The sequence below is a fragment of the Salmo salar genome, chromosome 19 (genome assembly GCF_965601325.2).
Source record: "Salmo salar chromosome 19, fSalSal1, whole genome shotgun sequence".
Lineage (NCBI taxonomy): Eukaryota > Metazoa > Chordata > Actinopteri > Salmoniformes > Salmonidae > Salmo > Salmo salar.
Genome location: NC_138309.1, coordinates 60,658,667 through 60,674,815, shown reverse-complemented (window position 1 = coordinate 60,674,815; position 16,149 = coordinate 60,658,667). Strand labels below are relative to the sequence as shown.

Sequence of the window (16,149 nt, the reverse complement as noted above, 5' to 3'; positions counted from 1 at the left end):
TGATAGAGTTCAGTGTGTCAAATCGGAGGGCCTGCTGTCCGGACCTCTGGCAGTCTCTATGGGGGTACCACAGGGTTCAATTCTTGGGCCAACTCTTTTCTCTGTATACATCAATGATGTCGCTCTTGCTGCTGGTGAATCTCTGATCCACCTCTACGCAGACGACACCATTCTGTATACTTCTGGCCCTTCTTTGGACACTGTGTTAACAACCCTCCAGACGAGCTTCAATGCCATACAACTCTCCTTCCGTGGTCTCCAACTGCTCCTAAATACAAGTAAAACTAAATGCATGCTCTTCAACCGATCGCTGCCTGCACCTGCCCGCCTGTCCAGCATCACTTCTCTGGACGGTTCTGACTTAGAATTTGTGGACAACTACAAATACCTAGGTGTCTGGTTAGACTGTAAACTCTCCTTCCAGACTCACATCAATCATCTCCAATCCAAAGTTAAATCTAGAATTGGCTTCCTATTTCGCAACAAAGCATCCTTCACTCATGCTGCCAAACATACCCTCGTAAAACTGACCATCCTACCAATCCTCGACTTCGGCGATGTCATTTACAAAATAGCCTCCAATACCCTACTCAACAAGCTGGATGCAGTCTATCACAGTGCCATCCGTTTTGTCACCAAAACCCCATATACTACCCACCACTGCGACCTGTACGCTCTCGTTGGCTGGCCTTCGCTTCATAATCGTCGCCAAACACATTGGCTCCAGGTCATCTACAAGACCCTGCTAGGTAAAGTCCCCCCTTATCTCCGCTCACTGGTCACCATTGCAGCACCCACCTGTAGCACGCGCTCCAGCAGGTATATCTCTCTGGTCACCCCTAAAGCCAACTCCTCCTTTGGTTGTCTCTCCTTACAATTTCTCTGCTGCCAATGACGGGAACGAACTACAAACATCTCTGAAACTGGAAACACTTATCTCCCTCACTAGCTTTAAGCACCAACTATCAGAGCAGCTCCCAGATCACTGCACCTGTACATAGCCCATCTATAATTTAGCCCAAACTACTACCTCTTCCCCTACTGTATTTATTTATTTTATTTATTTTGCTCCTTTGCACCATATTATATATATTTTAACTTTGAACTTTCTTCAAATAACAAATCTACCATTCCAGTGTTTTACTTGCTATACTTTATTTACTTTGCCACCATGGCCTTTTTTGCCTTTACCTCCCTTATCTCACATCATTTGCTCACATTGTATATAGTCTTATTTTTTTTCTACTGTATCATTGATTGTATGTTGTTTTACTCCATGTGTAACTCTGTGTTTTTGTATGTTGTCGAACTGCTTTGCTTTATCTTGGCCAGGTCGCAATTGTAAATGAGAACTTGTTCTCAACTTGCCTACCTGGTTAAATAAAGGTGAAATAAAAAATAAAATAAATAAAAAAAATGGTTGTTGATCATTGCTAGACAACCATTTTCAGGTATTGCCATAGATGATTTTCAAGTAGATTTAAGTAAAAACTATAACTTGGTAAGAAACTCCAGTGTAGATTTGGCCTTGTGTTTTAGCTTGTTGTCCTGCTGAAAATTGAATTAATCTCTCAGTGTCTGGTGGAGAGCAGACTGAACCAGATTTTCCTCTAGGATTTTGCCTGTGCTTACTTCCATTTCCTTTTTATCCTAAAAAACTCCCCAGTCCTTAACGTTTACAAGCATATCATAACATGATGCAGCCACCACTACGCTTGAAAATATGGAGAGTGGTACTTGCTAATTTATTGGATTTGCCCCAAACATAACATTTTGTATTCAGGACAAAAATGAATTGCTTTGCCCACATTTTTTGCAGTTTTACTTTAGTGCATTGTTGCAAACAGGATGTAGGTTTTGGAATATTTGTATTCTGTACAGGCTTCCTTCTTTTCACTCTATCAATAAGGTTAGTATTGTGGAGTAACTACAATGTTGTTGTTCTCCTATCACAGAAATTCAACTCTTCAACTGTTTTAAAGTCACCATTGGCCTCATGGTGAAATCCCTGAGCAGTTTCCTTCCTCACCGGCAACTGAGTTAGAAAAGACTGGGTGACTGGGTGTATTGATACACCATCCAAAGTGTAATTAACTTCACCATGCTCAAAGAGATATTCATTGTCTGCTTTAGGTGCAATAGGTACCCTTCTTTGCAAGACAATGGAAAACCTTCCTGGTCTTTGTGGTTGAATCTGTGTTTGAAATTCACAGCTCGATTGAGGAACCTTACAGATAACTGTGTGGGTTGGGGTACAGAGATGGGGTAGTCATTCAAAAATCATGTTAAACACTATTATTGCACACAAAGTGAGTCCATGCAACTTAATATGTGGATTGTTAAGCACATTTTTACTCCTGAACAAAGAGGTTAAATACTTATTGACTCAAAACCTTTCAGCTTTTCATTTTTTATTCATTTGTAAACATTTCGAAAAACATAATTCCATTTTGACATCATGGGGTTTTGTTTGTAGGCCAGTGACCCCAAAAAATCTTGATTTAAGCCATTTTATTTTCAGGCTGTAACACAACAAAACACACACACACACACACACACACACACACACACACACACACACACACACACACACACACACACACACACACACACACACACACACACACACACACACACACACACACACACTGTATCAGGCACTCCCAGGGATTTTCTGATTGATCTTCCTTGCTAAATTGAGCTGTAAAGCTGTTGACCTTGTGGCAGCTGCAGTATAGACTGGTACTGCCAGGCTCAGTGATTGTACAACCAGTCTCCACTCCTGATCCTGAGGCAGTCAGGGAAATTACCTCTGCCCACTGAGTCACAGGGCCATCTATATTCAGAACGAAATGGCCCAAACCACAATGGGGAACATTGAGAGTCCCTCCTATCTTTACACAGACCAACATGATACACACTGTGGGTGACTCCAGAGTGATGCAACAGCTGAAAGACCACTGTTCCGCCCTGGAGCGACAAGGAGCTGTTGGTTTACTCTCAGATGACTAATGAGTCTACGTTAGCATTACTGGAAACATAGTAAAGGGCTAGGCACTGAGCGGTCGTCCCATGTGGTCTGTTTGTGCTGGATGGGTTTGGCCTTAGGTAAACTCATTCACAGGCACAGCTAGACACCCTAAAGAGAAACTAGCACTGGATATTAATGAGCCATTGAATCAAATTAAATTGAATATTTAAAAAAGGAAGGAAAATAGGCAGTTGATGACGGATAGATACAGTACAAACATAAAAACACAGTCGGACGAGGGCTCATACACACTGTACACCACACGCACATACACGCTATACTTTATGGGCCATTTTTAACCGGCACTATTTCGGACGGTTAAACTCTGGCGATTTTTATGACACTCCCCCACTTAAATTAATCACGGGTAGACCGAGGCATGCGAGCTTCAGCGGTAGTAAGACTCCAGAGAATCTAATGCTCTCTACTGATTTCATTCTGTACAACGACATATGGTGACAGCGGTGGGATTTCAGTCGTACAGTGGGTTCAGGTCACGGTGTACCATTTTGACATGTTGGCCCATTTTGGTTATCAGTCCTGCCAAATGACTGATGTTATCAGCCTGCTCTTTTCTTCTCGCCTGCCCATTTAATTAGAATAAATACAGCTAGCTAGTGTTCTGTTTTTCAGCAGGTCTAATTCTTCCATTGACGTTCCCACTGATAGTATGGCTTAATTAATGCTGCTCTCATTGACAGACTCTTCTCTCTTGGCTCCGTTGCTCTCCATTGTCCTGGTCTGTCTGTTCTATTGTGTGTCTGCTGTCGACTGTTGTCTACGGACTAGTTGATAACTACAGTACCTCTCTACATAACTGTTGCCTATTGAGCGCAGGATGCTTTTAAAAAGCACTGCAGAAAAGATGTGTTCTGATGATCAAGAATGGGAGGTAGAGAAAGAGAATTATTCGAAATGAACAGGATTAATTCCCTTTCAATTTACTCAACGTAGGAAAGGAATGTCACTTTTCAAATCTTGAATTCCCTGAATTGAAATGGAATTGAGCCGATCCTTGCTAATAAGCACTACTACTAGAATCATCAACAGCAGCATTCTGATCAGCCTGCACTGATATTCATGTGTTGTTGTGTTTTGCCAGCTGGACCCAGACAACACCGGTTTCATCGCAGTGGAGAACTTCACCAGTCTGGTGGAGCACCATGAGCTGCAGCTGGACCCCTCCAAACTGGACATGCTGTTTGCCCTGGTGCAGAGCAACGAGGATGGACAGGTGTGCTACCAGGAGCTCATCGAGCTGGTGAGTGACTGGGAACGGACACACACACACACACACACACACACACACACACACACACACACACACACACACACACACACACACACACACACACACACACACACGACACACACACACACACACACAAACAACACACACACACACACACACACACACACACACACACACGTATAGTACGTGCACACACTTGCTACAGAATGATTCGAGAAAAGACAGGTTCATGATGTCAAAATGCACCTGCCCATTGCAGTTTTTAGTTCTTCAGAAAGAGGTTTGATCTTTTTAATTAAATGTAATTATAAATACACACAAACACACACACACACACACACACACACACACACACACACACACACACACACACACACACACACACACACACACACACACACACACACACACCGTGATACATTATACTGTATTAGCTGTTGGTGGAGCAAAGGGGAAAATCCTGCCTCAGTGTCTTCTACTGAGCAGTGTTCTGAGTTCTGATGCTGCTAGGAGGTCAGAGACATTCTTATTCATTCCTCTCCACTTAACCTGTCTGTGTTTAGACCTTTGTTCCTATATATCGAATTAATGCAAAGCCTTTTAAAGGGGCTGAGGTGATTCTTAGCCCTGAGTGTAGCCGTAGACCAGAGCATGTTTCTTCTTCTCGCAGCATATGGGTTTAAGCAGCGTGATTAATTCAACACGATGCAATTCCTGACATGTTTTCACTTCCCTAAGCTGGTTCATTCCTTCGCTCTGTTCTGCTCATGGTTTGTAATGAAAGCTGTTCCATTTAGTTCCCCTTCCAAATGCTCAGGTCTCGCTTCTAGTGTGTGAGCAGCAATGCAGATGCAGGTGCTCTCGCTGACATTCCAACCCCTTCCTTTAGTTTGCCCTTCTCCTATCGTCCACCCCTCCCTTTTTGGATCTTCATGCCTCTTCCTTCTGTTACTCCCTCCATCCCAGATGTGATACTCTTCCCTCCGACTACTCCCTTCTGCAAATCTGATCCTCCTTTAATAGTATCCCTTTATTCATAACGTACCCCCCTCTCTCCCCAATATCACCCCCCCTTTCCTTTAACCCCCCGTCTCAACCGCTCAGAATTTATTTTCTTCTCCGTCACCCGTGCAGCTCCAGATCGTATGTTAAAACCCTCCCCAGGTTTAGGCAGCATCAGCGAGACAGTTTAATATTCACCGTCAGCCAAATGCAAATTGGGTTCGATCAGCCAGGCATTGGTAGTAGCAGGCAGTAATCTAAGGTAATTTGAGATTGCTCAGCCTCACAGAGATATCGACATCCATGTCTGATTGGTAAAGATTTGTCTGACAAACGTGTGCACACACACAGTTTGCATACATTTTTCACTGAATGGGCACAGACACACACTCACAGAGGACGTGCACTTGCTCACTAACACATGATCAGGGAGGCTAATACATACACACACAGACTCATTCATCATACACATGCTCAGCGTACAAATTTGCTGACTAATTTGGATGATATTCAAATGCTGACGGGAATCTGCTCTCTTCTCTGTGTGATGTGTATCTTATAGGAGCAGGTCTGTATTGGTGGCGCTCTGGTTTAGTTTGTCGGGGAGAACATGCAAATGTAGCGTGACATTTTTAACCAGGTCATAACCAAGCTGACACCCCCCAGCCTCCCTCTGGTTGTCTTCTTCTTCTCTTTCTATCACGTTTTATTTTTCCTTCTCTCTTCCTCCTTTTGTCCCCTCTTTCTTTCTCTCTATCTATCTATCTATCTATCTATCTATCTATCTATCTATCATATCTATCTCTATCTATCTATCTATCTATCTATCTATCTATCTATCTATCTATCTATCTATCTTTCTTTCTTTCTTTCTTTCCATCTCCTTCACTTTTCCTCTGTCTGCCTGCCTCTCTCCCTCCCTCTCCTTCAGGGAGATTTATAAGAGGGACACCATTGACAGTATGTGATGGATGAATGGTATTTTGAGTTGGAAAGCGCACAGCTGCCATTGTATTATCTCCAGTGTCTACAGTCTGCCGTATGGCCTGAATTAAGACCTGGCAAAGAAGATAAAACACCCCTGCCTGTGGAGCTGGAGCAGTGTGTGTGTGTGTGTGTGTGTGTGTGTGTGTGTGTGTGTGTGTGTGTGTGTGTGTGTGTGTGTGTGTGTGTGTGTGTGTGTGTGTGTGTGTGTGTGTGTGTGTGTGTGACACTGTGTGTGTGACAGTGTGTGTGTGACAGTGTGTGTGTGACAGTGTGTGCTTGTGCATGTGTGCTGTGTGTGTTTTCACACATCTGTACACTGTGCACTCTACATACTGTACATTAGCGTTATGTCTAGCCGTTTGGCCCCGAGGCTTGGGACTTTCATCCTGTTGGTCTGCTGAACAGGGATGTTAAACTTTCCTTTGCGATATTGGTCTTCGGGCTCGGTGTGAGTTGTTGATCCACACATACTGTCTGTACGTGATTGGGTGTAAATGTGTCGGAAGCGAGCTCTTGGCCCAGTAGCGTGTGGCTGCGTGAGTGTGTAAATGTGTTTGACTTCATGTTTTTCATGCCGGCTGATCGGAGCCAGAGAGCTCCATCGGACCAGCCTGAGGGATGAATAACTAGCGCTCCACTAAAGCCTCTCAGGAGGATCGCAGACCTGTACTCCGAGAGGCCCACACACACTTACAAACACACACACACACACACACACACACACACACATATACACACACACACACACACACACACACACACACACACACACACACACACACACACACACACACACACACACACACACACACACACACACACACACACACACTTACAAACACACACCTCATTGTCAGGTGACTGTGTTCAGGAAATATTCCTTTCCCTAGTCATTGTTCCTCCTTAATCGGAGATACACCAATACGGATCCCACCACTGCCACCATCTGCCAGTGTGCGTTGTGTTTTAGTCATGGCAGACAAATATATAAAACGTTAGGCGAACTTTACCAAGCATGCTTCAGTCAACTACAGTACATAGTGAAGTGACAATATTTCCGGTTTTCTGTTTAACACTAATATTGCTGCAGGGATTCTGTGTTTCTGCTTCACTTGAAGAGGGGACGAGGTTGACACCCTAAGCCCAGAGCACCGTTTGTCACTTGTGACCTGACTGAAGCTCTCTTTGGGAGTGTTTAGAGTCCCCAGCAAGGCCATTTGGGATATTTAGTGGCTCCAGTGTGGTCGTTCTAGTGTTTAGAGACTTCAACGGAGTCGTTCTGACAGTATTTAGTGCCCAGGGTGCATCTGTCTTCTGAGTTGACGTGCAGGGTCTCACTGGAGGGAAAGACAAAGAGGATACAGATGCACCTTATCATCCCTGACACACACACACACACACACACACACACACACACACACACACACACACACACACACACACACACACACACACACACACACACACACACACACACACACACAATGGCTGTTCATCGTACATACATACTGTACATCAGCTCCACACACACACACCCTCGCAACACACACACACACACACACCCTCGCAACATACACACACAAACACACTCTCGCAATACACACTACAAACTCAGGCAAGCACCATGTCTCTTTTAGGTGGGTTGCTGGCTCTAAAGTGGTGCACTTTGCTTAAGTGTCGTGGAGTGAAGGTTTTTCCAGTTTAGGTCCTGATGATTAAACCATGAAGGAGGGTTATGGCTATGGGCTGCTTGGGAGATAAAGGTGGGCTCTCATTTTAAAAGGATTTTGGTAGAATGGCTCTGAGAATCTGGGTCAGTGGAAAAGGTGGGCGAACACAGTGATTACTGTGTGTGTGTGTGTGTGTGTGTGTGTGTGTGTGTGAGAGTGAGTGAGTGAGTGTGAGAGTGAGTGAGTGAGTGAGTGAGTGAGTGAGTGAGTGAGTGAGTGAGTGAGTGAGTGAGTGAGTGAGTGAGTGAGTGAGTGAGTGAGTGAGTGAGTGAGTGAGTGAGTGAGTGAGTGAGTGTGTGTGTGTGTGTGTGTGTGTGTGTGTGTGTGTGTGTATTTAATAGCTTAATAATGCATTATTAATGACCAGTAAATGAGAAGTAAATGGTGTGCTGATCCTGTTTAACAGAACTAAGTGATGGTGAGTCATTTACTCCATGGTGATTCAGGACTTTTTTATTTAACCTTCATTAGGACATTAGGATTCCAACCTGGTTCTGCACAGTATGTAGTAAATCATTTAGTTACATTAATTGAATGAGCTCTGCATTGCTTGCTGTTTGTGGTTTTAGGCTGGGTTTCTGTATAGCACTATGCGGCATAGCCTAGTAGCCTAGTGGTTAGGTGTTGGACTAGTAACCGCAAAGGTTGCAAGATCGAATCCCTGAGCTGACAAGGTAAAAATCTGTCGTTCTGCCCCTGAACAAGGCAGTTAACCCACTGTTCCTAGGCCGTCATTGTAAATAATAATTTGTTCTTAACTGACTTGCCTAGTTAAATAAAGGTGAAAAAAGTGATATCATTAATACATTTGATTTGATTATTCATCAAGCTAGCTAGCTTTTAGCAGTAGGACTCTCTGACTGTGCACCTGGAGGACTCTCCCAATCAGCGATTCATGAAATAATTTCAGCTCACATTGTTTGGTGAGCATCAGGCCCAACTTTGGAAATGTTCTGGAATGGATAGCCTGAATAATTTAGAATGACTCCATACCGAACTCAATATACACATGTACCTCTATAAAGAGACGACTATGGATCAAATAGCATCTTTATGTTTCATTATTAATTCAAACTATTGAGCAGTACAGTATTGACCAAACACCAGTACTAATTAAGTCATGAAGGACAGAGGCTGGAGCTGAGTACCAACATGTACTGTAACCACCCTGCTGTTTTAAATACACACACACACACACAGGTACACACACACACCGATGTCAATTAGGTCCAATCCGGTCTCCCTGGAAGGGAATTGTATCTATAGCTCCATCCTCAGACTTAGCCTTTAATATCAATTATTTTCCCTGGCATCTCCTTCTTGTAAGGGGAGTTTTAGCAGCGTACCATGTTGATGCCAGAGTCTGAGGTTCTCATGAGTAGTGATGGGATGTGATGCTAGCACACCCTGCTAGAGTGCTCCTACTGAGTTTCTCAGGGCTCACCAGTCAAGTCGTCAGCTCCCGCGCTAACGCGCTTTATTGTCTGCCTCCCTCTCTCACGTCCCGAACTTCAAAGGCCGCTTAATGCTCATGTTAGAAGCGGCGGTTCCTCATGTCGGGTGGAGAAGGCGGGGCAGAATGAGAAGTGTCTATCGGGAAATGTCTCCCGGGAACATTCGGGAGCACAAATGTCAAGAGAGCGAGATGAAACGTGCCACTAAGAGGAGAGGCAGCAGGTGTTTTGGGAGAACGAACAGATAAAACACTGGAAACACAGGCATCGTTTAGAAAATAAATCCCACAGAGAAGAAAAAAAATATGTTTGTGTATACATCCCCCAACCACACACAAACACCTTCCTTTTATCTTAAGTCTTCTAATAAAGACATTATTGAAGACGGGTGGAAACAATTCACTTCCGCAGTCCAACGGCAGCCGTCCTTTCCCGGAGCGAGTCGATCCACACCGGTATCCCATTTTCCCTCCCTAATTTCCCTTTCCTTATTTCCTAATGTCTCCCACCCACCCCCTCTCTTCTGCTTTCCTCTCCCTCCTAGCGCACGTACAGTATAATTACATTTCCTGGGCTCGATCTCCGTGCTAAAATATGCTGTGGTGCATCCACGGGAGGGCCGGCAGCTCCTCTCGTGCTCACGCTGGTTATCGCCATGCCACAGGCCCACACTCGCTCATTGTTCAACCCCGGCATCGTAATTACTTAATACGTGTCTCACGGCATCCCGCTCCGCTAAACTTCCCCACCACCATCCACCACCGCTCTACAGACTAACTATATTTCTGTTATTATTTAATTATTTACTTTAATATCCTCAGACAGCTAAGATCCATTTGTATGTGATTTGTTTGTTTATATATTTCTTAGTCTCCTTATTTTTCTTTCTTTAATTAGGGCTGTATTGATATTGCCCCCAATTTCTTTCATTATTATTATGCTCCCCACAATGTCCGGATTTAATGAGCCTGCACACAACAGCAGCTAATGAATTACGGTTGGTTTGCTTTAGCTGCCTGTCTGGGGGGGGGGGGGGGGGGGGGGGGGGGGGGGGGGGGGGGACTATGACAACTGCTGCAGTACAGATGGATACAATAGGAATGTGGCTTGCAATATTGCCTGTGTGTCATCTTGGATTGAAGCCTTTCTCCATTGTATAGGTAAACGCAGATCGGTTTGCTTTTTCCACTGTCCTGTCCTTGTGGAGCTTTCAGATTTATCTTCGCTATAATTTTTTGTTCAATTTTTTATATTATTTAAGAGGACGTTCATTTTCTTCCAGATTCATGCTACAATATGTGTCTTATCTAGTAATATCTAGTGATATTTTGGGCTTCAACTGTCAGAGTGATGGTTGCACCAGGGTGTTTTCTCAAGGTCCTACCAAAGCAGCAAACATCCAGGGTTCCATGTACCATGTCACGCTAGCCCCCAGCAGTGCCGTTACTGCTAACTTAGCAAACCTGGAGTCTCCATGATAACAGGAACCTGTCACCCGTCTCCCCACCGCATTCTCCTTCCCTCCTCCTTTGGTAAAACAGTTCTACTCAGCAGAGCTTTGCCCCTCAATGGCAAAATCACACATTTATTTTGAGTGAAGAGAGTGTGTACCTGTCAAGGCAAGGCAGCACTGAAATAATCTCCTCCATTTTTAGCACTGAACGGTTCAAGTTGACGTACGTCTTTACTCTCCCATGGAAACTGGAAGAACGGAGATTCTCTTTGTTTAAAGTTAGCACTTTGAATGTCTTAGCCCCAGCTAGGCTCATGGCTTTTTGGTTCTCTGTGCCTTCAAAAGTTTGCTTCAGCACTTTTGGAAGACATGGGGTTACTGCATAATGGTTGTGTTTTAACTTCTTAAAGCAGTTGGAGGTATTTAGCATGCCAATTGTAATTAGCAATCAAATTATAGCTTTCTCTGTCAGATTCAAAGAAATACTAACTTCTCTCTCTCTCTCCTTCTCGCTCTCTCCTTCTCTCTTTGTCTCTCTCTCTCTCTCTATCTTCCACCCTCCTCAGATGAGCAGCAAGCGCTCCAGCAGTTTCCGACGGGCCATCGCCAATGGCCGCCGCACACTGCAGCGGGAGATCCTATTGGACGAGACGGGCCTGGGCGTGTACAAGCGCTTTGTGCGCTACGTGGCATATGAGATCCTGCCCTGCGAGACAGACCGGCGCTGGTACTTCCACCAGAACAGCTTGTGTCCCCCTCCTGTCTTCATGGCCATCATTACCATCATCCAGGTGAGAGGTCTAAGATGAGTGAGCTGCTCATTGTTAAGACTTTATTACGTTGTGACCCACCTGAAGATGTTAGTATTAACGTATGACCTTTAAAATAAGCAGTGCAATGTTTCTGGCATAAAACATACTTAGCTTGAAGAATGAGGAAATGGATGTGACCCGATAATGGGCACTGGGCAGTCTGGACACTGACCCACGCTTTGGTAAACAGTGGTTAAGGGTGCGTATATTCAATGCCCGACCTCGAAGGCAACACTGTCAAATTGGCTTTCATGTTCGGATTCTTGGATTCTTATCAGCAACTGATGTCGAACTGGGCAACCAAGCCAGTGGAATATTCTCTGGCCAATTTAGGGATATTAATGGAACAATTTAGTGACGGGAAAGAAAAGAAAACCACCAGACCACTTTAGCCCGGGTGGCCATGACTTGAATAGGCAATGCTATAAAACCTGCTGCAACTCAACGAAGCCACAGCACTTCCTCTTCTAACTCAGTGTCATTCTGAAGAAAGCCAAGTACTGTAAGTGCTCTTAAATGCTTCACAATGGCAGTGAACGGTCTGTAATGACAATTTGGCTACGAAAAATACTATTTCCCGTTCATTTAAATTCATTGAAATGATGATTAATTGATCTATGAAAAGGAGCTAATGGAATCGGACCAGCTGTGTGTGTCTCTCTCTCTGTGCATCGCCTGTCGGTGCCAATGGAAGTCTTCAACAAAAACAAAAAGACAACATTCATGGCATTTATTAGCTGAATCCCAATTGGCTCTCATAACAGAACTCTGTACTATAAGATATAAATGAGTGTCTGAATGAAGAGACGCGGGTATGAACCCAGCGCGTGTGTCGCCTCTCCCGTCAGATCATTGTGTTCATGTGCTACGGCATCATGCTGAATAAGTGGGTACTGCAGACATACCAGCCAGACTTCATGAAGAGCTCCCTGGTGTACCATCCCAGACACCGCCTCCAGGTGTGGCGTTTCTTCAGCTACATGTTCATGCACGTTGGGTAAGAAACCACTCCACCTCATTCACACACACACACACACACACCGTCACTCACTCACAGTGCGAAGCAAAATGTAATTGATACTGCATTGTCAGATAATAGACAGGGTTGATGGATAGACGGTGATAGATGACTTCTGTAGATACCTTTGATGAAGTGTCTAGACCAAAGGAGCTGATTTAAAACACTAAATCAAATCAAATGTATTTATATAGCCCTTCTTACATCAGCTGATATCTCAAAGTGCTGTACAGAAACCCAGCCTAAAACCCCAAACAGCAAGCAATGCAGGTGTAGAAGCACGGTGGCTAGGAAAAACTCCCTAGAAAGGCCAAAACCTAGGAAGAAACCTAGAGAGGAACCAGGCTATGAGGGGTGGCCAGTCCTCTTCTGGCTGTGCCGGGTGGAGATTATAACAGCACATGGCCAAGATGTTCAAATGTTCATAAATGACCAGCACGGTCAAATAATAATAATCATAGTAGTTGTCGAGGGTGCAACAAGTCAGCAACTCAAGAGTAAGTGTCAGTTGGCTTTTTCATAGCCGATCTTTGAGAGTATCTCTACCGCTCCTGCTGTCTCTAGAGAGTTGAAAACAACAGGTCTGGGACAGGTAGCACGTCCGGTGAACAGGTCAGGGTTCCATAGCCGCAGGCAGAACAGTTGAAACTGGAGCAGCAGCACGGCCAGGTGGACTGGGGACAGCAAGGTGTCATTATGCCAGGTAGTCCTGAGGCATGGTCCTAGGGCTCAGGTCCTCCGAGAGAAAGAAAGAAAGAAAGAAAGAAAGAAAGAAAGAGAAGAAAGAAAGAAAGAAAGAAAGAAAGAAAGAAAGAAAGAAAGAAAGAAAGAAAGAAAGAAAGAGAGAATTAGAGAGAGCATATTTAAATTCACATAGGACACTCGATAAGACAAGAGAAATACTCCAGATGTAACAGACTGACCCTAGCCCCCCGACACATAAACTACTGCAGCATAAATACTGGAGGCTGAGACAGGAGGGGTCAGGAGACACTATGCATTATTCCTTTGTCATTGAGACCAGTGTCCTCCTCCTGTTCACTGTCCCTGTTCACTGTCTCTCAGGTTGGAACAGCTGGGGTTCAACGCTCTGCTCCAGCTGATGATCGGTGTTCCCTTGGAGATGGTCCATGGCATCCTACGCATCAGTCTGCTCTACATGGCTGGTGTAGTGGCAGGTGAGTGTCACTGTGTTAGCATCATTGGTTGATGTGATACTATGGTGGGTTAATGTGTTAGCATTGCTGTATTTATTTTACTGCTGATAGTACTGTATTTTGGTACTTTGGTGTTTTAGTATATTATTGTGTTGGTGTGATATTGTGGTTCCTTTGTGTATTAGTCTGTTCCACATGGCTGATAAGTTAGCCATAAAGGGTAAGTGCGCACTACTGTTCTCATCCAACACAGTGGTTTGTATAAGTGTTTTAGTATGTGCACTTCAAAGATCACGTACTGTCGTGGTCTGTTTGATCCTTTTGATATATGAGATCGACCGGCTCGATTCAGTCTTATGTAGCAAAATTTGTATTGGTGTTTTTTACATTGGATAAAAGTAGAGACTCAGAGCTAGAACATTGTATAGCATACTCTACAGTTGAGGAACAATGGGAAAGTAATTCTGCTTTGAAAGTTGACAAACTTGTAACCCCACTTTTGAGAAAATGTTCCTTGAATAATTTGGTATCCCTACTGGAGAGCTCTTCTTTGTCTACACCCATTCAGCATCGTTCACACCCTCTTAAGCCTTAGCTCCACCCGTCTCTTTAAGGATTCACGTGAGGCCATGTGCTAAACAAAGTGAGTACGGTAGTGTACTAAACAGCCAAAGGTTTCACGACTAAAGGCTTGTTTTTACTACGTCTATCAACATGTCTTTAGCTATACAGTTGTCGTAGTGACATCAGGAACATTCTATTGTCGTCCGACATCAAACTTGTTGTTGTCTTTATGAATAAGTAGAAACACAAAAACGACAGGCTGCATGACATTAGCAGCCTGGTGGTCCAACATCGCATAACTGGTGTATTTTAACACCAACAAACCCATCTGTTTAAAAATGAATTTAGTATATGTCAATCAAACAAATTAGGCAATGTTTTGTTTCATTTTTAGCGTGTTAGCTATCTACAGTGCTGTGAAAAACTATTTGCCCCTTTACAATTTTCTCTACTTTTGCATATTTTTATTACAGAATGATCTTCAACCAAAACCTAATATTAGATAAATGGAACCTGAGTGAACAAATAACACATAATTACGTACTTATTTAATTTATTTCATGAACAAAGTTATGCAACACCCAATGCCTCTGTGAAAAGTAAATTCCCCCCTTACACTCAATAACTGGTTGTGCCACCTTTATCTGCAATGACTGCAACCAAATGCTTCTGTAGTTGTTGATCAGTCCACTGATCTGCTTTAACTCAGCAACTTTTGTGAGTCCAGGTCACATAACTGTATATATATTGAACCACTTTTGTTCAGAGCAGGAGCTGACGCACATGAAGGACTGTTGACAACAAACTTCCTTTCTTTCCGTCCTCCTCATTGGCAGTGTGGAGATTGAGGCCTATGAATCCACTTTGATTCTGTGATGATGTGGTTTCCGTTGCCATATCCCACCCCCACTACTGCAGAAATCGTATCGACACTGACGCACAAAACTATTGTTTCCATAGCTCTCTTCCATCTACATTCTGCATTATTTTGTTTTCTGACTTCGTAAATCACTTTCTCAATTACTTTTATTTGATTGCTGTCAGAAGCTGAAGCCTAATTCCAATTTAGCGATATTCATTCATTTTGCTAGACCTGAATAATTTCATGGACTGTTTCTCAATTGTCTACTAAAAACAATTCTTTCACTACCCCTGTTTTCCTCCTAGCGTAGAGATGTAGGATCTTAATTTGTGCCAGTTTGCTACAGCAGCAAAATAATCCTTCAACAGGAAATATGAATTATTATGTGGGTTATAATTAATTGATATTTTTGTAGGGGTTGATATATTTTTCGTAAGAGAAAATCAAGTCTGAAATTTCAGTGGAAATTACAAACTTCAGAAGCCTTGTTAAACCGCAAATACACTGCACGTTTTATATTTCCTGTATTGCAGTAAAGTTCTCCAGCAACAGTGTGATCAAATTAAGATCCTACATCTGTAAGCTGGTCTAAATGTCGTTCAACTCCTTGTACTCCCTGAAAATGACGCACACACACACACACAGTACATGCTCATGCATTATTGGAGCTTTGATGAAAAAAAATGTATGATGACAGAATCGCAGAGAGGTGGAAAGAGAGAGAGAGAGAAAGCGATAGGGGGAGAAGCTGAGTAATGCAGGCTTCATCTATCTGATATTGGCATAAGAGCAGACAAGATTGTTGGATTTGAGATGCAATCAAAACT

The 16,149-nt window shown here is 43.6% G+C and overlaps 1 protein-coding gene across 1 annotated transcript in view; it reads left to right on the top strand.

The window, feature by feature from the left end:
* The window catches only part of LOC106579218 (rhomboid-related protein 1), a 60,481-nt gene that overhangs the window by 9,045 nt on the left and 35,287 nt on the right, over positions 1 to 16,149 (top strand). The window contains exons 2-5 of the mRNA XM_014158912.3: positions 4,134 to 4,292; positions 11,476 to 11,700; positions 12,570 to 12,718; positions 13,805 to 13,917. Coding sequence (XP_014014387.1) covers positions 4,134 to 4,292; positions 11,476 to 11,700; positions 12,570 to 12,718; positions 13,805 to 13,917 — 646 coding nt within the window. The remainder of the gene's footprint in view (positions 1 to 4,133; positions 4,293 to 11,475; positions 11,701 to 12,569; positions 12,719 to 13,804; positions 13,918 to 16,149) is intronic.